A 21327-nucleotide genomic window follows, 5' to 3' on the forward strand; every position below is an offset into this window, starting at 1 on the left:
GCCTGACAGCTAGGGATACCCAGATGTGAGAATATCATTGGCCTGCTTGTCTACGTTACTCACTTCTGTTATCCTAACTTAAGGAAAAATTGCTCATGGAGTTAGAGCAGGTTCATGAAAATTCTCTACTGGAGTAGGAGTGGATAAGCAAGATGTGACTGGTGTTAGGCCTTGTGTATGTGACTAGTTAGTTGCTGCTTCTTTTAAAGACTTGGGAGAAGAGCCAGACTTCACCTGCTTTATGAAGTAGAGTGTCTTGCATTAAGTGAAACCTTTCTGGGGGAGAGCTACAGAGCGAGGGGGTGGGGTGGGGTTTACTCCAGAAGTTGGTTGGCAGGTGTCGCACATGATTTTCTTTGGAGGAGATGTGGTTAGGGATATTCCTTGGGAGGACCTTAGTGACCTTAATAATGCTTTCAGGGAAGATTCTGTTTAAGAACTGTGGCCCATTCCTTTAAGAGCCTTGAAGATCAGACAGAGGTTTTTTTTTTTGTTTTTGTTTTTTTTAAAGCCCTGGATTGTACTGGTAGCCAGTGAAGTTTCTTAAGATATAGTGTGATGTGATCACGTCACTTACAACCTTCTGTCAGTCTTGCTGCATCATTCTGAATCAGTTGGAGCTGGTGAAAATGCCTTTTTAGTCAGTAATCTAACTTTTTGATGATGATATGGTGTAAACTACAGTGACAAGACTGGGCTTATTGATGTAGTTGTCGATTGATAGAGGCAGCTTCTGAAGGTTGCTTTGATTGGGAGGGATTAGCATGTTATTGTAGCTGTACCATAAGGGTCACCCACCTCTATTTAGTACCAGTAGAAAAAAATCTGAAAAGCAGCAGTGCTGTCTATTCTCACTTCTGTCCTGCACTGCTGTCTGAACAGCTTATCTCCATAGTATTTGGCCAGGTTATGTTTAATAAGAATTCTTCAACTGCCAATCTAGCCTTCTAGTGAGTTTCGAAATCGCAGTAAGCTTAGACTGAAGAAGGCAATACTCAGCTTGGGATTCCTCACTGAAGTGGCTCATTTTCATCTGCCTACCTGTAACAGTGGTTCTCTGTTGCCAGCAGGATAGGTTGCCCAATGCTTACCTGCCTCTGAGGAAGTTGTCTGCAGAGTGGCGTTCTGGACTGAGGAGCAGCAACTGTGTGGAAATTCCACAAATGCTCAGAAAGGTACTTGTCTTTCTGAGCTCAGAGAGCAGGCTCCATTCCAGCATTGTTGTTGTGTCTGATTTACCTTGCTGTCTATTGAGAGCCCCTTTTTAAGATAAGCAATTCCACGTACCTAAAAAATGTATACAAATTTTTAACTGCATGGTCCTCATTTACTGTTTTGTTTCCCATTCTGTTTTCTGTAAGTTAAAAACTTAATAAATCAGGCTTTATACCATTCCCACTTAAGGTGCCTATGAGTTAAGACATATGTAGTTCATCAAATCTCCCAAACTATGAAGAGCATTCAGAAGTGGAAGGTCAATATGAGAAAAGTTTTGGTTCCAACTTTTTCTTTGATTAATAAGGAAGCTGGGCACAGTGGGTCTGATGTTTAAATACCTTTCTTTTGTGTACCTATGAGGAAAACTGCACTATACAATGGTCTGACTACATAGGGCCTGCACCAGCTCCAGTTGATTCAGAATGCAGTAGCAAGACTCATAGAAGGTTGCAAGCGACTTGACCACATCACGCCACTTTTGCCAAAACTTCATTGGCTACCAGTACAATACAGGGCTAAATTTAAAACTCTGTCTGATCTTCAAGGCCCTGAAAGGAAATGACCCTGAGTACCTGAAAAATAGTGATCCTCCACACACTGCCAAGGACACTAAGGACTTTCACTAACCACACTCTCTCCAAAAGACATTACACGATGTGATACCCGCAAGCGAGCCTTCTCCAGAGTTGCCCCCACACTCTGGAATGCACTCCTTGAAAGGCTTCGCTTAACACAAGACTATCTCTACTTCAGGAAGCAGGTGAAAGCTTGGCTCTTCAACCAAGCCTTTAACGGAAGAAGTAGCTAACTTGTTAGTCTCACTCACACACACACAAGGATTGACTCGGGCTGCACATATTGCAGCGGGACATGTTTATCCACTCCTACCCTAGCTGAGATAATATTTAACCATCTCTCTGACCTCATGTGCAACTTTCTTTAAATCAATCACCTTACTTTCTAACTCTTCCTACTTTTTTACCTATCTATATGTTACATCTTTGCTTTACCCTTCATTATCAATTATAATGTTCTATTACGTATTGTGTTGATATTGTATTTTGTTTTTGAATATTTTTGCTGCTGTAATTGCCTATTGCTCATGTTTGAGCTGTGCTTACTGTACACCGCCTTGAGTGAATTCCTTCAAAAAGGCGGTAAATAAATCCTAGTAATAAGAAAATATTCTGTAAAGCTGTTTGCAACAGATGCATACAGCTTTACAGTATGCTTACACTCTTTAAAATGTGTTTTGGTAAAGCAGCACCTAAAGGACATATACTTTGAGGAGAGGGAACTGGGGAGATGTTTTTTAATTTTACATTTTCTTCTTTATTTTAGGCAACAAAATTAGAAAAACAGAACAGTGTTCCAGACAGCGATTATGACAATGCAGTCAGTTACTCGGATTTGGATGACACTGGGTTTGTTATTATCAAACGTAACATTTCTGCTTAAAGAAAATCGCAAAACCAAACCTTCAGTCTCAAAATACAAATTATTGTCTGTACTACTGCATGTTATATGTTTCATAGCTATCATTGCATGTATAATTTGCAATATTACAAAATGCATGGCATATGGTTTTCTTTAATAAACATCAAATTATACTTGGTTTGCCAATCTTCGGTTTATTAATCTCATCTGTTTGTGTGTTTGAAATGTGTATTTGCAATGGCCACATTTTTGCTTTACTTCACTTAGTGCACTTGTTAAGCTGTATACACACATACTGCTAAAGTTGTCTGTAGGTACCAATTAATCCTTTGTAACTACTATATAACAACGGTGGGCTGATGACCTCATTACAAAACTTAACTGCACTTGTTTTATTGCTTAAAAATGAATGCACCTCCCAGGTCTATTAAGATAGATTAGAGAAAAAAAAAACAGCTGAATTACAATTCGTGTCATGATAAAACACAAATGTCTTGGATATACATGTCTTGGCGAGAGCATTTTTTTTTAACCCACTTCATATTTTCTTACTCCCTTCCTCCTTTATTAAAATCTCTCATTAATAAAAAAAAAAAAGAAAATTAGAAAATATGTTTTTCTTCATTGTGAAATACTTGTCTCTATATATAGCTCAGGTAGAAAGGGAAGGCAAAGAAGTGCTGGATGGCAGGGAGAAGGCTCTGTCCCTGAAACTGGTGACACTGATGCAGACCCAAGTTCTGTCCTCCCCAGCACAGAGGATGTCATTCGGAAAACTGAACAAATCACAAAGAATATTCAGGAACTGTTGCGTGCTGCCCAAGAAAATAAGCATGACAGGTAAGATATGGTTATGAAATTCCAAGACTCAAGGCTTTAGAAATACAGTAATAGGCGAGCATTATGAAAATGGAGAACAACCATGAAAGCAGGTGGGTTTTTTTTTTTTGTTATTTCATTTCCTTACGCAAAACTGCCAAGCCTAATACACTGTTTATGCTGATAAGGGATACGTAAGACTGCTGAGGCATCATAGGTTGGTTTTATTTTTTTGTTGTTGTTGTTTTGTTTTGTTTTTATCATGGCTACCTGATATTTAGTTTTCAGCCTGCTCTTCTCTTCCTGGCTGCTTATGATTCAGCAGCCAATGTCTCATTGGCTGGAAGCATTCGTTCTCCGAGGACAAGCAGGCATAATATTCTCACATGTGGGAGGACACGTAATCCACGGAGTCTGGTGTGGACACTGCCGTAGTGCACTGTCACTTTAAAACTTTAAGGCGGGTCTCCCACTAATGCGCGAGTGGTTTCCCGCCAGACAGTTGATCTCAGGACCAGCAGTCTAGCATTTTCCATGGTGCAGAGAGGTTGGTTTTCTAATTGCAGACTTCTCAGTCTAAGCAACAAACCAGTTTTTAACGCCTCCTTTCTACAGAGCATTGCCACCGTACAGTTGTCCGTGCCAAGCGGCTTACCGGTGGTAAACATATTTATCCGTTTACCTTATTCTCCGATAGTGGGTGCTACGTATCATACAGTACAGTTACACTCTGCGCTGGGGGAAAAGACCTCCCAACCATCCACCAAGAGAGTCTCTTGTTTCAACTATCTTCAAATGATAGTACTTTGGGAGGAGCTCTCTGCCCTCCTCCAGCAGAATGTAATAGAACCAGTTCCTCCGCTGGTGAAGGATCAAGGGTTTTACTCCAGGTACTTTCTCGTACCAAAAAAGACGGGGGAAGTGACAACCAATTCTCAGTTTGTGAGTTTTAAATTAATTCCTACTCAAAAGAAAAATTTCACGTGGTTTCCCTGGGATCACTTTTCCCCATGATCCAACTCAATGACTGGCTTTGCTTTCGAGATCTAAAGGAGGCATACACTCACATACCTATCCTCCCTGCCCACAGAAAGTCTTACCGTTCGGCTTGGCTTCAGCTCCTTGTCTTTACAAAGTGCTTGATAGTAGTATCTGCAGTGCTCCGCAAGTGGGGCATACACATCTTCCCCTACCTTGACAACTGGTTAATCAAAGCAGCCTCCCCAGAGCTGTCGCAGACCCAATTCTGTTCGCCATAAGACTCCTAGAACAACTCTGTTTTGCAATAAATTACCCCAACTCACATCTTCAGACCTTACAGTTCATCAGGACTCTCCTAGATACCACTCGTCAAGCCTTCCTCCCTCAACCAAAAGCAAACAATATAATCCATATCTCCGCTCGGGTTTCCAGATACACCCAAGTATCTGCTTATCAGATGCTCTGCCTACTTGGTCACATGGCTTCAACGGTCCATGTAACACCATTGGCTTGACTCAACTTCCAAATTCTTCAGTTCTCTCCTCTCGTTGGTTCCAAACCATGGGAATACTCTTGGCCCGTATTTGAGTTGCTCCACAGCTGTGCCACTCTACAGTGGTGGATGGTGTCCCAAAATATCACCAGGAGACTTCCTTTTCACATTTTCCATGTCATGAAGTCCTCACCATGGATGCCTCCTTGGTAGTTTGGGGTGCTCATCTCAAAGTTCTCCACACACAAGGTTATTGGTCCCCAAAGGAGAAATAACATCATATCAATCTTCTGGAAATGCAAGCAGTCTGTAACACCCTCAGAACTTTCCAGGACCTTATACTCAGTCGGATAATAGTTGTTCGCACAGACAACCAGGTTGCAATGCATTACCTGAACAAACAAGGGGGAACAAGTTCTTACCATCTGTGTCAACAAGAAATCCAGATGTGGACTTGGGCAGCTTCTCAAAACAGAGCTGTTTACCTGGCCGGCAACAGAATGCTATGGCAGACATAGGTGCCGACTCCATGGGTGCTGTGGGTGCTCAAGCACCCCCAATAATTGAGGCAGTGGTGCGTGGGCATAAATTGCCTGTTCCTCCCGCTCCCTGCACCGCTGTCCACACTCCGCTGTCCTTCAATGTATCCGGGCTGCCGCGCCGTCAGTGACTCAGTGTCAGTGCAGTAAGCACACTGCCTTTGGCGGTCCGGAAGCTTTCCCTATGTTAGTTTCCTGTCCCACATAGGCAGAATGCTGCAACAGAAGGAGAGTTTCCGGAGCCGCAGAAGGTAGTGTGTGTTTAGTGCTTACCGCCCAATAATTGAGGCAGCAGTGGTGGCGCGTGGGCATATAAAGTGCCTGCCCCTCCCGCTTTAGTCCCTGCACCGCTGTCCTTCAATGTTCCGGGCCACCGGCAATGTCAGTGCAGTAAGCACACTGCCTTCGGTGGCCCAGAAGCTTTCCCTCTGTTACATGTTTCCTGTCCCACATAGACGGGATGCTGCAACAGGGGGAGAGTGTCCGGAGCTGCCGAAGGTAGTGTGTGCTTACCACGTTGACGCTGCCGGTGGCCCAGAACATTGAAGAAGGGCAGAGAGCGAGCCAGAGAGGTACAGGGAAGGGAGCCAGCCCACCCCAGAATAGAGCCAGCCAGTCAGCCGCCAGACGACGTTAACAAGCTGAAGAAGGTAACTTTCCCTAATTCCCTCTCCTCCGCGCAGCTGTCGGGTCAAGGTTTGTTTTCAGGCCAAAAAGCACTTGTTTATAGCTTTATTTAAAGTAAGCTTGCTTCACTCTGAAATGTGGAATTTTTTGTATAGCAGAAATGTAGGAACTTGCTCCTTTTTGTTTTATGGAATGCAATGGTTATTATAAAAATGCACTTGCCTTTTTTATTACTGCTGTTTCACGGAGAGATATTGAATAATGAGGGTGGAGGAGGAGGGAGAGGGGGGGGAATGCACTACCTGTAAAAAAAAAAAAAAAAAAAAAAAATTCAGCACCCCCAGTCATTTTGAAAAGTTGGCTCCTGTGGTGGCAGACAAATTGAGCAGAGTCCTTCAACTTCACAAATGGTCCCTCAGCATGCCTGAAGCTCATCGAATATTTCAGCAGTGGAGAACACCAGTGATAGACCTATTCACTTCTGCTCAGAACAAGCAGCTTCCCCGCTTTTGTTCCAGACTCTTGTGCTCTCAGCCATTTAGCCCCAGATGCCTTCTTGCTCCACTGGGAAATGAATCTTCTATATGCCTTTCCCCCACTGCCTCTCATAGGGAAAACTTCTCAAACTATCTGAAGTCCAAGGGACCATGATCCTAATTCTTACTGGCCACATCATTTGGTTCCCTCTTCTCCTAGAGTTATTGTACAGGGAACCATTGAGGTTAGATCCTTTTCCAACCCTAATAACACAGAACAAAGGATCCCTCCTCCGTCCAGACCCCCACTCCCTGGCCATGACAGCTTGTTTTTTGACAACATAGAGACATTCCTTTAAACCTTCCAGAAGGATTCTCTAGAGTACTATTAGCCTCTAGGAAACCTTTTAGACAGAAGTGTTATCTGTTTCAAGTGGATAAGATTTTTCCTCTGGTGTACAGCCAGAGCACTTGACCCTGCTACATGCTGTCTTCCTGCCCTGTACCTCCTCCATCTTTCTGATTCTGGTCTCAAAACTAATCAGAGTACACTTGAGTGCCATTAGTATTTTCCACTCTAGAGTTGATAAGCCAATTTCCGTTCATCCATTCATGAAAGTGGCATGGGATTTCAATGTCATCCTCACAACTCTCATGAAATCTCCATTCATTCAAACCACTTCATTCCCATTCTCTGAAGTTACTTACATATCATGTAGTGTTCTTGGTAGCATTTCTTCCAGAAGAGTCAGCGAACTTGAAGGTCTTATGGCAGACCCACCTTACACCAGTTTCTACCACGACAGGGTTGTGCTCTGAACCCACCCTCAAATTCCTTCCTAAAGTGGTATCAGAGTTCCACCTCAGTCAGTCCATTGTACTTCCTGTCTTCTTCCCTAAACCACACGCTTATCCTGGAGAAGCAGCGCTGCATACTTCAGACTGCAAGTGTGCTCTAGCGTATTATCTGGAGCTTCAACCCTAACAAACAGGGATTCCTATCACCAAACATACTATCTCTACTTGGCTGACTTGACTGTGTCTCCTACACGTATGCTCAGGCTGGGCTTGACCCTTTATGGCCATTTCACTGCTCACAATGTAAGCTGGTGGCTCCAGTAGCCCATTTCCACTCTGCCTCCATTGAAGAAATTTGCAAGGTGGCAGCATGGTCACTATTGTCTCGTGCAGCATCCTAGGCAGGATAGTCAGTTTGGACAAAGCAGTCTTGCAGAATCTTTTTACTACTTAATTCAACTCCTCCCTTTTCCCCCCCTTTTTTTCTACCATGCTCACTTTATTTATATTGTGAGCCTGGTAGCTGGTGAGTCCCACATGTAAGAATATTATGCCTGCTTGTCCTCTGAGGAAGATAATTTACTTGTAGCAGGTGTTCTCCAAGGACAGAAGGCATATATTCTCATATCCATCCCACTTCCCCTTAGAGTTGTTGTCTTAGCTTTAGTATTGTACTGCTGGTCCCATGCTAGAGTGTTGGGTGGGAAAGCAACTGCCTTAAAAGTCTTAAAGTGAAAGTGTCTGCTGGGCTCTGTGGATGACGTCACCCCCTCGTATGTGAGAATATATGCCTGTTGTCCTCAGAGAACACCTACTACAGGTAAGTAACTTTGCTTTACTGATGAAATTAGTAAATTTTAGAAAACGGATATTTGCGAAAAATTAAGTCCCCACAATATCTGTGTAGTGACTCTAGAGTTGCCAGCCAGCAAGCAAACAATTGAACATTTTACAGTATTTTTTGGTAGTAAAATGAAGGCTGTTAAGTTTATTTAATTATTAAGGCCTAAACTGTTTCCCATGACGGTATATAGCCCAGGGGTGGCCTTCCTTTCACACAATAAATGCCACAAAATTAGAATGCACAGCAGTAGAGACCTCATCTTTGAGGAGTTGTGGGAGGGAAGTATACTACTCCCTCTCCCCCCCCCCCCCCCAAAAAAAAAAAAAAGAAAGGGCCGACTCTCTTATCTTTCCATTATATCTACTAGTCTTCTATGTCTCCTTCCACCATCTTTCCCTCTCCCTACCCTCTCTTGGGTGTAATCAAAAAGTAAACGAGAGCCTGAACTTTCCCAGGCCTGCTGAGCAATGCTCGGGCTCTGAATAAGTCTTCCCTGTAGTCTTCAGAGCATTCACAACAAAGCACAAACTAGGAAATAACTGGGCTAGCTTAGCGCTGCAGGCTTTGCATCCCCCTTTCACCTTCTTAATAAAACTTTCTGCACCCTCCATCAGGGTGAATCACCGCAAGCTCTGGTATCTTGCAGAAAGAGAGGCAGAGGGGATATTTTATGCAGGAATCAAATGGGGGATCTAAATAGTCTGAGCATGTACAAGAAAAAGGCTCATTAGAGCTGAAGATAATGTGCTGTAGTGATCCCAGCAGGAAGGGAGATCTAGGCCTGCCCGTTTTCCCAGCATCTCACATGGACTGTCGAGTGTCATCGTCCACTGGTTTCACTTGGTCTTATAGTTCCACTTCTGCCTGCTTTTCTTCCCAATGGGAGCCATGTTTTGTTTTTCCTTTCAAGCCACATTTAGCTCTCAAGATGTCAGTTGGCCACCCCTGATTTGGGCAGTACATCAACTTCTATTTCTGTGGTCACTATGGACTGGTGATACGAGATCAACCGCTAGGAAGCAGAAGCATTATTAGGTTCGTTAACAGTCCAGCAGACTATTAATGAACAGTCCAGCAGCCATAAGCAATTAAATGTAGCCCTGAAGCATTCATGCACCCTTTGCATCTATGTTCGATAGAATTTAAAAAGCCTGGGGGCCAGTTTAAAGTTTCAGATTAAAAAAAAAATACAAGGCCTTCAGATCAGTATACTTATACAATTGTGGTTAACCCATTTCGCACACAGAAAATTGTGCAAGTGAAACATTCTGTAAAAAAAAAAAAAAAAGTTTTTGCCTAATTTCTAGCATGGGGTTTTTGTTTTCTTTTTGTTCTACTATGCCCAAAGCATATCTGTCCTTTCCTTCAAATAATCCAAATGGTGGTTCTTTAATGTTCCTGCGTCATATTTTCTGTAGTTACTATTTATTTTCTTTTATTGGTATTTGTCCTTTTGCTCACCCTGTTGTAATAAGACCGTTTGAGAGTGAAAGCATACGCAGGCTCAGACATAGCCTTGGCTGTTTCAGTACACTGGTTCCTTGGTCCGAGAAAGCTCCCCTGCAGCCACTGACTCTCCAGCAGCCTGATCCCACCTCCTGGTACTCTGGCCTCTGTCCTTGTCTTCCAGGCACAGTGTCCTTTTTTTCTTTAATTTTGTCTGTCGTCTTCCGCACTGCTTTCTCCTTATCCATTTTTTCCTGTCCTGCCCTCCTTATGCCTGGACAATGCAGGGGTTCATATGTATTATCCATGAAAGCTAAACATATTTTAAAGAAGTTTTCAGGAAAACAATTTTTGAAGGACAGAAAATCGGCATATTTTTACATTTAGTGTTCTGTTTTCTAAGCTGCGTGCCGTAGGTACACTAACTTTTTAGCATGTGCTAAAAATTAGCGCGTGCTAATGCTAGACACAACCATATATTCCTATAGGTGTCTCTAGCGTCAACATAAATCAAGTTCAAGTTTCATACATCACTAAATTATTCTTAACTAATTGACCTGGAAATGGTCATGTTTTCTCTGGGGGAAAAATGGCCGTAGAAGCATTAATATGGTACACTTTTTTTTTTTTTTTTTGCTTTTGGAGTTTTTCCCCATTGGAAGCTTAGCAGAGAGAACCAAATTTTTCTAGCAAATCAATTATTCTGGAATAATAAATGTTAACGATGCTGAGATCCTTTTTAGCATCTGTAATTGGTCTGCATAAATTAAGCATTAGGTAAAAAGTAGGTATGTTCCATTACAGCCTGCATTGATTAAAAGTGCACTGGAACATCACAGGATTACCCAGAAATATTACCCATGCTCATTCACACCTGCTAATTTGTGCTGATACTTCTCTAACCAAAACTACATACATACATTTCACTTGTGAAGGTACAGTACAAGAGAATGTACTTAGAAAACCCTATGACTAGGAACACCTCCCTACAATGAGTAAAAGTATTCATGAAATGGTATGACTGTTGGCAGGCTGGATGGACCGTCCAGGTCTTTATCTGCCGTCATTTACTATGTTATTTTAACCTACATCCAGAATGGGCAGTTTGTTGGAAAATTACTCTTAAGGACTCAGGAATGTATGATTTGAAATTTTAAAAAAATCGCATAAAATCAAACAAAAATATAAGTATAAAGTGGAAGATTGCAACCAGCCTTATAGACAAGAGTTTGTCTTGAAATTATTAGGTAATGTGGCATCCTTAATGTGTACATTATCCCCATCTGCACTCTGTGACGTACTGCTGTTCTACTTCCACAGTTAAATTGCTTAGATTTTTCAAGATTAGGAGGAGACTGTCTGATTAGTAATGCTACCTAAGTTTTATCAATATGTGTGTTTAGTATCTGTTATTTTTCCGAGAATATGTAATCACTTTGATTAGTGTGTTCATCTTAGAGTCCCAAATGACATTTGCCTTGTCTCCTCAAACACATATTTCCAGCTCATTTTAGATAAGTGATCTGGCAACATGGATTAGATGACAGAAGAAAAGACAAGCAGCTCAGAAATGTGTTTTTTAACAAGTCAGAATGTGATAGACTGTCACTGTCAACAGTGCTTCAGTCTGAGTCAGGAATTGAACTGTAAATTAGTTGAAAGAAAACTATGCGCAGGAAACGCAAATTAAAACTAATATTGCTTTAAATGCATCAAATTCTCTTCCTAAAATGTCACCATTTAAGGGAGAATAGGATACATTATTTTTTAACATGCAGATTATACCCTGGATTCCCTTGGAGCCTTGAATTGGATCCACCATTCGAGAATGCAATTAACATCATTAGGCCCAATCACGAGAGTGCTATATAAGCAAAGTACTAGTGAAGTTGGTCAGCAAACAGGTAGACTGTAAGAAAAAGAAAATCCTCATCCCGAGTAGTATAGGTTGGATTAATTTGCTTAGAATGAAATCTTTTACCTGCTTCACAAACTTTCATGTATAATCAGTGACCCTTGTCTTGTGCTGGTTTGTCTCTTATTTAAATTTGTTTTTGCATTGCGTATTAAATATTTGCATACATAATACACTTGTCAATTCTTGTTGTGTGGCGTGACTTAGAATTTCAGTAGTGTGTAGAAGATGCCCACCTTCTGCTGTGGGTGTGAATTTGTGTTTTGGTGAACTAATTTCTAATGCTGCATTAGATTTAATTTTAGTGTGCAATGAATATAACAGCTTCATTAAAACAGCTTTAACTTTTAAACACTAAAAAAAATTAAAATGTCAGATGATGGTCAAAAATGAATAGGAAAGTCATGTAAACTTTGGACCAAGAATCAATTTAATTTGACATCAACATCTAGAATACTTGATTGGTACCAGTAAAGTTTTAACCTTATGGAGGACCTCTTTGTAGAGACCATCTAGGTCAGGAAAATAAATGTTTAAGTCCATAAATAGTACTGCAGATGGAGTGTGTATATACTTTGCACTGAGCATTATAGGGGCATCCATTTTACAAAAGCCAGCGAAGCATCGCTTGGGGTTTGCCCTTGTAAGTAGCACTGTGGGAGGAATTCTGTGTAGATCGCCCAAAGTTGGGTGCTCAGTTTTGCATGTTTATCCAAGTTCTGCATGCACAGTAATTTGCAATAACAAGCACTTGATTATCAGGCATTAGGAGTTGTACGCCTAATTTTCATAGTGTACAAAGGGGGGGTGGCAATGAGAGGACCATGGGTGGGTCAGGGGCATTGCCAGAATTTAGGTGTAGTGTTATAGAATACTAGCTTAGCATGGTGCCTTACTTTGAGTGACGTATACAGATTTCTCCCCTTGGGGCATTTGGAAGTGGCAGTTTTACTACTTGCACTTGCATAGGGTGAGCTATTAACGTTGGACTCACCAGTTGTCAATACATAACCCAGTCACAGCTATTCAAATTTATAAAGATAGTTGACATTCATAACTGCAATCATTTCATTTTGCCGTATCAGAAAAATTTTTTTTTTTTTTTTTTTTTTTGGCCTATCAGAAATAGCGAATCACCACATTGCAGTATATAAATATTTAAACTTTGCTTCCACTCATCGGTCTTTTTATAATAAAATGGCAATATTCTTCAACTTGTATTAAATTTATTTTTAGCGAGTGGCAGAATTGTGATTGTAAATATAGACCACTACCCTGAAGAAAGTGGCGAAACATGGGCTGTGTTGGCAGTAGATCGAAAACTTTAAGTACTGAATAAATATAATACAAGTTCAAGAAGATCACATCCACTCCTTTGTTCAAGCAGTTATGTACTGCACTGTGGCGATGTGTTATTTCTGAAGGTCCCCCCCATTTTTCTTTCCTTACATTTGTACCCCGCGCTTTCCCACTCATGGCAGGCTCAATGCGGCTTACATGGGGCAATGAAGGGTTAAGTGACTTGCCCAGAGTCACAAGGAGCTGCCTGTGCTGGGAATCGAACTCAGTTCCTCAGTTCCCCAGGACCAAAGTCCACCACCCTAACCACTAGGCCACTCCTCCACTCTTTCTTATGTCAAATTGAAATGGTTGAATTGATTGAATTTATGAATGTCAACTAAACTTTATAACGTTGAATGGCTGTGACTGGGGGGGGCGGGTTACGGAATGAAAATCTGCAGGAAACTGCTTAGAGCCATCCTTCAAAAGTCAAATGTTTTTGCAACAGCGCTGGTTTTGAATGCCAGAGATGTAAATGTAATTCTTCTTTTGAGCTGTCCTTCAAAACCTCACACCCTAATGAGACATTTGCAAGAGGTGTGTGATTTAAGCATATATGAATACTAATGGGAAAATTTGTGAGGGGTGGAGGACATAATGTGTATTGCCGTTGTAATATAATGGAGTATGTCTCTCTGAAGGATCACCAATGCCCTGAACTTTCCTTTTTAAATGTGGGCTGCCAGATGTATGTATAAGAAGCACCTGTTTTAAAATTGCGGCTTCTATATCACAGAAAGGCAGTGTATTAAATCCATGACCTGTATCCCTTATATGTAAATGAGTTAGACATAAATACACTTCTTACACGTGCACACAACTTTGGAAATCACCTCTTTGATCTGCTAATATAGATATTAAAGCACTTTTTGCATGAAATCACACATGGCTGATATCAACACCGCTGAAAGGATAGTTCTTGGAAAGCTTTCCAGAGCTTTTTGTGTTCATAAAGGGCCCCTTCCTGTTTCACAATCCCTGTGCACAAGCAAGAGCTGGAGTAATGTGTGGGTGATGTCCCTGATCCTGGCTTTCCACTCTCCTGCTATACTCAGAATAGCTTTTAGAGCCCCTTGTACAGTAGCTCCTGCACTCCTAATCTGTGTTTTCCCACCTCAGTCTAAATCATCTGCAACGCTCAATAGCAAGTTTAGCTTTCCACAGAAAGAAATGTAAACTTGCAGCAAATATTCCTGAAACTTGTTATGACTGAGTTAGGTACCAATGCGGTCTCTTACAAAAGCTGGTGCACTGATCACGGTGCTTCTCAGGGACCTGCTCTGGGGTAGCCATTATTGCATTTAAAAACAGGGTTCCAGCAGACACCACCGTCCATGGCTGAAATGAGGGCAGGTCAAATTTGAGAGAAGGAGGTAGGATTAACAACCACGCTTTTACCCCTTCCCCCACCCCAACAGTGTCAATGCAGTTACTTCAGTACTTACCAAGTCAGCCCTTAAAGGAACAGTGATAGAGAAAACCCCCAAAAGGAGTTGGGGGGGGGGGGGGGGCAGAAGGTTAACATAAACAGAAGGAATCAGGTAACACTCCTCCTATAGGCAATGTAAAGGGAATATGGGGGACATACTGGCTCGTCTGCAGTAGAGATTTATCCTTGACCTCAAGAGATGCCTCTGCTTCAGAAGGAGCAAATGGTTCCTCTACTAGCTGCTATTGATAATATTCTACCATACGTTTGCAGTAAAGCAGAATTTTCTCCAGCAAACATATGACCTGCTTCAGTGGACCACCGAGGGGAGGGGGGCTCTTCCAGCCCCCCCCCCCCAATATATATCTGCCATCTCAGCAACTACCAGCTCCACCACAGTATGAGATCACTCCCACACCATCCCATAGCAGATAGACTGGCACCACTGGATAAGTAACTCCTATCTCTGTGAGGATGGGAAAGAAGCCACCTGTCCCTTGAAGCAGTGGTTTTCAACCCAGCCCTAAAGAACAACTTGGCCAGTTGGATTTACAGGATTCTCACAATGACTGTGCATGAGAGAGGTTTGCATGCAATGGAGGAAATGCATGCTAGAATACATCTCATGCATATTCACTGTGGATATCCTGAAAACCTGACAGGCCAGGTAGGCCATGAGGACTGGGTTGAAAAACACTGCATTAGAGCAGTGCTTCTTAACCCAGTCTGAGCCATACCCAGCCAGTTGGTTTTTCAAGATATCCCCAATCAGCTTGCGTGAGAGAGATTTGCATACCAAGGAGATAGTTCATGCAAATATATTCAATTCATTTCTTGTATACTGCTAATATCCCCTTGCCAAGGTTCAGTGCGGTTTACATTCTATCTCATTATATCTTATACATATGCATTGTGGATATCATGAAAACCTGATTGGCTGGTTGTGCCCCGAGGATGGGGTTGAGAAGCACTGCCTTAGGCGAAATAGGCATTGCAGAGGGATATCTATCATATCAAAATAGAGAAGTCATGGGATCTCTAGCAGCACAGGAACAACGCGAACATGTTTCCTAACTGCAGTTCTTCAAAATCTTGTGAAGGCATTAAGTATCCATCCTGAAATGCCTCATAACAAGCAGTACTTCAACTCTAAAATGCTGTCTTATCAATACACCTAAAGAAGCACTACTTATTCCCATCTGTCAAATATTTTCAAAAGCTGTAGCTCCAGATATAATAAATACTGATATCCATGGAGACAGTATCTAAAAAGCTAAATATAAAAATACAAGGTACAATCGCCAAAAGTCATTTGCAACCTCAGCTTCCTCACCAATCCAGAGTTGCTGAGGTGGCCCTCCAAGAAATTGAAAACCCTAAAACCCTGCCTGGAGCAGTGGGCAGGAAGGTTTACCATGGTTCTATAGTAAGGCTGCGCATAACAGTGCACCAGCTGCAAATGTTGCATTCTCCGAGGACAAGCAGGCTGCTTGTTCTCACATGTGAGTCTACATCGGCCTAGAAACCAGCATTTTGCAAGCAAAATATTAAAAAATCTTGCCAGAGTCTTCTGGCGCGTGTGCAGCATGCACAGACCAATTTCCCTCCCATCGTGTGAGTGTTCCCGCTCAGTTATTTTTTTTCTCCGCGTTGAGGTGCGGTCGAGTTTTTTCCCCGCTCTTCTCAGACCCGGGAAAGAGTCTACTCATTTTGAGGCATTTGCCTTTTTTTTTCTTTTTATTAACAATTTATTGGTTTTTTTTTTTAACTTCCCCGTGGTTTTCTTTATTTTTTTGCCCTTTTTTTTTTAATCATTTATAATTTTTCATTTTATAAGGGTCACTTGCAAACAGTAATACAGAGAAGATTATACAATTTTTTTGCCCTTTTAATGTTTCCTTTTTTCGATGCGGCCGGGTTGTTCCCCTTCTTTTCGTTCCCTTTTTTCTTTTAACAGGCACGATCGCGTCTTTTGATTTCGCCGAAGCCGTTTTTCCTTCCATGTCATCGAAGACACCCAGCGGCTTCAAACGTTTTACTCGGTGCAACCGGACCATCTTGGGTACCGATACCCATGTCTGGTGTATCCAGTGCCTTGGGCCCAACCTTAGCCCAGCTGCTTGTAGTCTGTGTCTTCGCATGAAGAAACGGACTCAAGTGTCTCGAGAGGCCCAACGAGAGAAGCTTTTTGGGGCTCGGTCTGGTCCTTCGACATTGGTACCGAAGCCGGCGGCGTCGACATCAACATAGAGGGACGCATCAACAGGAGCGAAGGTAATGGCTGTGGAATGACCAACTAGTGCTGGGAGCAGTGAGGCATCGAGTGGGTCTCCACCTGTCTCAAGGCCTCCTGTTATGCAGGCCCCCCAGGACTGACCTTCGTCAGACCCGGCCCCAAGGAGACGTGAGGATTCTACGTCTTCCTCATCAGTACCGAGGAGTCTTGATGACAGGCGTTGAGCGAAGGCGAAGATCATTGTTCTCCTTCAACACACGGTGCCGGGAACTCCAGGGCATCGAGGGATTCGGCACTCGAGAAGTGTCGCTCTCCCTCTATTCAGGAGGTGCCGATGCGTCGGTCTAGCAGCCCGATACCTGCTCCCGAGCCTCGACAGATTCTGCCACCAGCTCCTTTATCGACCCCGCAGCCTTGTCCAATGGCAGCTCTTGACAAGTGCATCAGGGCCCTGCTTCCAGAGCTTCTGGAAGGGTTACTGCACCAGTCTGCTTCGGTGTCGGGGTGCTTGCGTCTTCTGTAACGTCTGCTGCAGCGGTATCTGGCCCTTCGCCTGTGGTGAGGTCCCCGACCTCGGTGCCACCTGTCGACTCCCCTTCAACGTTGGTGGAGGAAGCTTCACCAGAGTCCAGGCGGGCGTCGACTTCTCGGCACAGCCATTGAGGATGTCGTTCCTCGGCGTCAAAACAGGCTCAGTTTTGGACTGCCCTGAGAGATGTCTTGTCCGATACTGAAGATGAGCGTTCGTGGGAGGAAGAGGAGGATCTCAGGTACTTTTCTTCTGATGATTTCTATGGGATTCCTTCTGAACCTTCTCCTCCTCCAGAAAGGAGACTTTCTCCACCGGAGAGTCTATCCTTTACCTCCTTTGTCCGGGAAATAGCTGCGGCTATTCCCTTCCCTATGGAGGTTGAGGATGAGCCCAGGGCTGAGATGCTCAAAGTCCTGGATTATCCTTCTCCACCTAGAGAGGCTGCAATGGCTCTTTTGCATAATGTACTGAAGGAAGTCCTTATGCGAAACTGGTCGTTCCCTCTGTCTAATCCCATGATCCCGAAAAGAACTGAATCCCAATATTGGATCCACGGGGAGCCTGGATTGATGAAGTCTCATCTACCTCACAATTCCATGGTGGTGGACTCCGCTCTCAAAAGAGCCAAGAGTACTAGGGACTATGCCTCGGCGCCCCTAGGCAGAGAATCTAGGACCTTGGACTCTTTTGGGAGGAAGGCATATCAGGCCGCTATGCTCGCTGCCAAAATCCAAACATATCAGCTTTTCACGAGCATCCACTTGCGGAACTCGGTGACGCAGCTGTCTAGCTTGGTTGATTTACTCCCTCCGGAGCAAGCCGAGCCTTTTCGCCAGGTGGTCAGGCAGCAGACGGCGTGTCAAAAATTCCTGGCCAGGGGTACGTTCGACACTTTTGATGTAACATACAGGATCGCTGCCCAAGGTATAGTGATGTGCAGACTCTCATGGCTGCGTGTCTCTGACCTGGATTATTTGGTCCAGCAGCGGATGGCGGATGTTCCTTGCCGGGGAGATAACCTTTTTGATGAGAAAGTAGAGGGTCTGGTTGACCAGCTCAAGAAGCACAATGATGCTATGGATTCTCTCTCCCGCCGGGCGTCTTCTGCTACTACCTCCTCATCTAGGAGGTTTTTTGGAGGAAAGAGGAGTGCTCTCTATTCCTATGCTAGGCGTAGGTACGCTCCTGCTTCTTGGCAGCCTGTTCAGGCTCAGTCCCAGCGTGCTTGTTCTCGTCAACAGCGTGCGCCTAAGGCCTCTACGGCTCCCCACCAAAAGCAAGGGATGGGCTTTTGACTGGATCCAGTTCAGCATAGCCTCACTAAAACTGTCCATGCCAGACGACTTGCCAGTCAGAGGGAGGTTGATATTTTTTCACCCTCCGACCGGTGGGTTCTTCAAATAGTCCGGTCAGGATACACCCTCAATCTGGAATCCAAACCTCCAAATTGTCCACCGGGAGCTCATTCTTACAGTTCCCAGCACAAACAGGTATTTGCAGAGGAACTCTCCGCCCTTCTGAAGGCCAAAGCGGTCGAACTCGTTCCACCATGGGAAGAAGGGCTGGGATTCTATTCCAGGTACTTCTTTGTGCAAAAGAAAACAGGGGGATGCGTCCCATCCTAGACCTAAGGGCCCTGAACAACTTTCTTGTACGAGAAAAGTTCAGGATGGTTTCCCAAGGCACCCTTCTTCCCATGATTCAGGAAAACGATTGGCTATGCTCTTTGGACTTAAAGGATGCTTACACCCACATCTCGATACTTCCAGCACACAGGAAGTATCTTCGATTTCGGCTGGGAGCACAGCACATTTAGTACCTTGTACTGCCGTTTGGCCTGGCGTCTGCACCCAGAGTGTTTACCAAATGCCTAGCTGTAGTCGCAGCGTTGCTACGCAGACTGGGAGTGCATGTGTTTCCTCATCTCGACAATTGGCTGGTGAAGAGCACCTCAAAGGAGGGTGCTCTGGAGTCCATGCAAATGACTATTCAGGTGCTAGAGCTACTGGGATTTGTCATAAATTATCCCAAGTCCCATCTCTCCCCAGTCCAAACATTGGAATTCATTGGAGCCCTGTTGAACACTCAGACAGTTCAAGCTTATCTTCCCGAGACAAGGGCAGACAATCTTCTGTCCCTGGTGTCCATGGTTCGAGCGTCTCACCAGGTCACAGCTCGGCAGATGTTGAGACTTCTGGGGCACATGACCTCCACAGTTCATGTCATGCCCATGGCATGTCTGCATATGAGATCAGCTCAGTGGACCCTAGCTTCCCAGTGGTTTCAAGCTGCAGGGGATCTAGAGAATGTCATCCAACTGTACACCGGCTCTCGGAATTCTCTCCACTGGTGGACAATTTGATCCAATTTGACCATGGGACGACCATTCCAAGTTTCTCAGCCACGAAAAGTGCTGACGATGGATGCATCTCTCCTAGGGTGGGGAGCTCATGTAGATGGGCTCCACACTCAGGGAGCCTGGTCCTTTCTGGAAAGAGGTCTGCAGATCAACCTCCTGGAATTAAGAGCGATCTGGAACGCTCTGAAGGCTTTCAGAGATCAGCTGTCCAACCAAATCATTTTAATTCAGACAGACAATCAGGTTGCCATGAATTACACCAACAACCAGGGGGCCACCGGATCTCACCCTCTGTGTCAGGAAGCCGTCCAGATGTGGCTTTGGGCTCACTGTCATGGCATGATCCTCCAAGCCACTTATCTGGCAGGCGTAAACAACACTCTGGCCGACAGGTTGAGCAGGATAATGCAACCTCACGAGTGGTCACTGAACATGGGCGTAGTCCACAAGATTGTCCGAGCGTGGAGCACCCCCTCGGTGGATCTTTTTGCCACTCAGATCAATCACAAGGTCCCTCAGTTCTGTTCCAGGCTTCAGGCCCATGACAGACTAGGGTCAGATGCCTTTCTCCTACATTGGGGGACTGACCTTCTGTATGCGTATCCTTCCATACCTCTAGTAGGGAAGACTTTGCCGAAACTCAAACAAGACTGCGGAACCATGATCCTGATTGCACCGTTCTGGCCGCGTCAGATTTGGTTCCCTCTTCTTCTGGAGTTGTCCTCCGAAGAACCATGGAGATTGGACTGTTTTCCAACCCTCATCACTCAGAACGAGGGGTCGCTTCTACATCCCAACCTCCAGTCTCTGGCTCTCACTGCCTGGATGTTGAGAGCTTGGAATTTGCCTCCTTGGGTCTTTCAGAGGGTGTCTCCCGAGTCTTGCTTGCTTCCAGGGAAGATTCCACGAAGAGGTGTTACTCTTTCAAATGGAGGAGGTTTGCTGTCTGGTGTGACAGCAAGGCCCTAGATCCTCTTTCTTGTCCTACACAGACCCTGCTTGAATACCTTCTACATTTGTCAGAGTCTGGTCTCAAGACCAACTCCGTAAGAGTTCACCTTAGTGGGACTAGTGCTTATCATCGCCGTGTAGAGGGTAAGCCTATCTCTGGACAGCCTTTAGGTGTTCGCTTCATGAGAGGTTTGCTTTTTTCTAAGCCCCCTGTCCAACCTCCACCAGTGTCATGGGATCTCAACGTTGTTCTCACCCAGCTGATGAAAGCTCCTTTTGAGCCACTGAATTCCTACATTCTGAAGTACTTGACCTGGAAAGTCGTTTGCTTGGTGGCTGTTACTTCAGCTCGTAGAGTCAGTGAGCTTAGGCCTTGGTAGTGCATGCACCTTGTATCAAGTTCCATCACAACAGCGTAGTCCTCCGCATGCACCCAAAGTTCCTGCCAAAGGTGGTGTCGGAGTTCCATCTGAACCAGTCAGTTGTCTTGCCAACATTCTTTCCCTGTCCTCATAACTGCCCTGGCGAAAGCAGTTTGCACACCTTGGATTGCAAGAGAGCATTGGCCTTTTACGTGGAGCGGACAAAGCCCTTTAGACAGTCTGCCCAGTTGTTTGTTTCTTTTGATCCCAACAGGAGGGGAGTCGCCATCGGAAAACGCACAATCTCCAATTGGCTAGCAGATTGCATATCCTTTACTTACACCCTAGCTGGACTGACTCTGGAGGGCCATGTCACGGCTCACAATGTTAAAGCCATGGCTGCGTCAGTGGTTCACTTAAAGTCAGCCTCTATTGAGGAGATTTGCCAGGCTGCAACGTGGTCATCAGTCCACGCGTTCTCATCTCACTACTGCCTGCAGCAGGATACCTGGCGCGACAGTCGG

General features: G+C 44.2%; 1 protein-coding gene across 5 annotated transcripts in view; it reads left to right on the plus strand.

The window, feature by feature from the left end:
* GIT2 (GIT ArfGAP 2) overlaps positions 1-21327 on the plus strand; it is a 121956-nt gene that overhangs the window by 88503 nt on the left and 12126 nt on the right. For all 5 annotated transcript variants that reach the window (XM_030217921.1, XM_030217920.1, XM_030217924.1 and 2 more), the window contains 2 exons: positions 2560-2642; positions 3307-3495. In XM_030217921.1, coding sequence (XP_030073781.1) covers positions 2560-2642; positions 3307-3495 — 272 coding nt within the window. The remainder of the gene's footprint in view (positions 1-2559; positions 2643-3306; positions 3496-21327) is intronic.

Source organism: Microcaecilia unicolor, chromosome 11, assembly GCF_901765095.1.
Source record: "Microcaecilia unicolor chromosome 11, aMicUni1.1, whole genome shotgun sequence".
Classification (NCBI taxonomy): domain Eukaryota; kingdom Metazoa; phylum Chordata; class Amphibia; order Gymnophiona; family Siphonopidae; genus Microcaecilia; species Microcaecilia unicolor.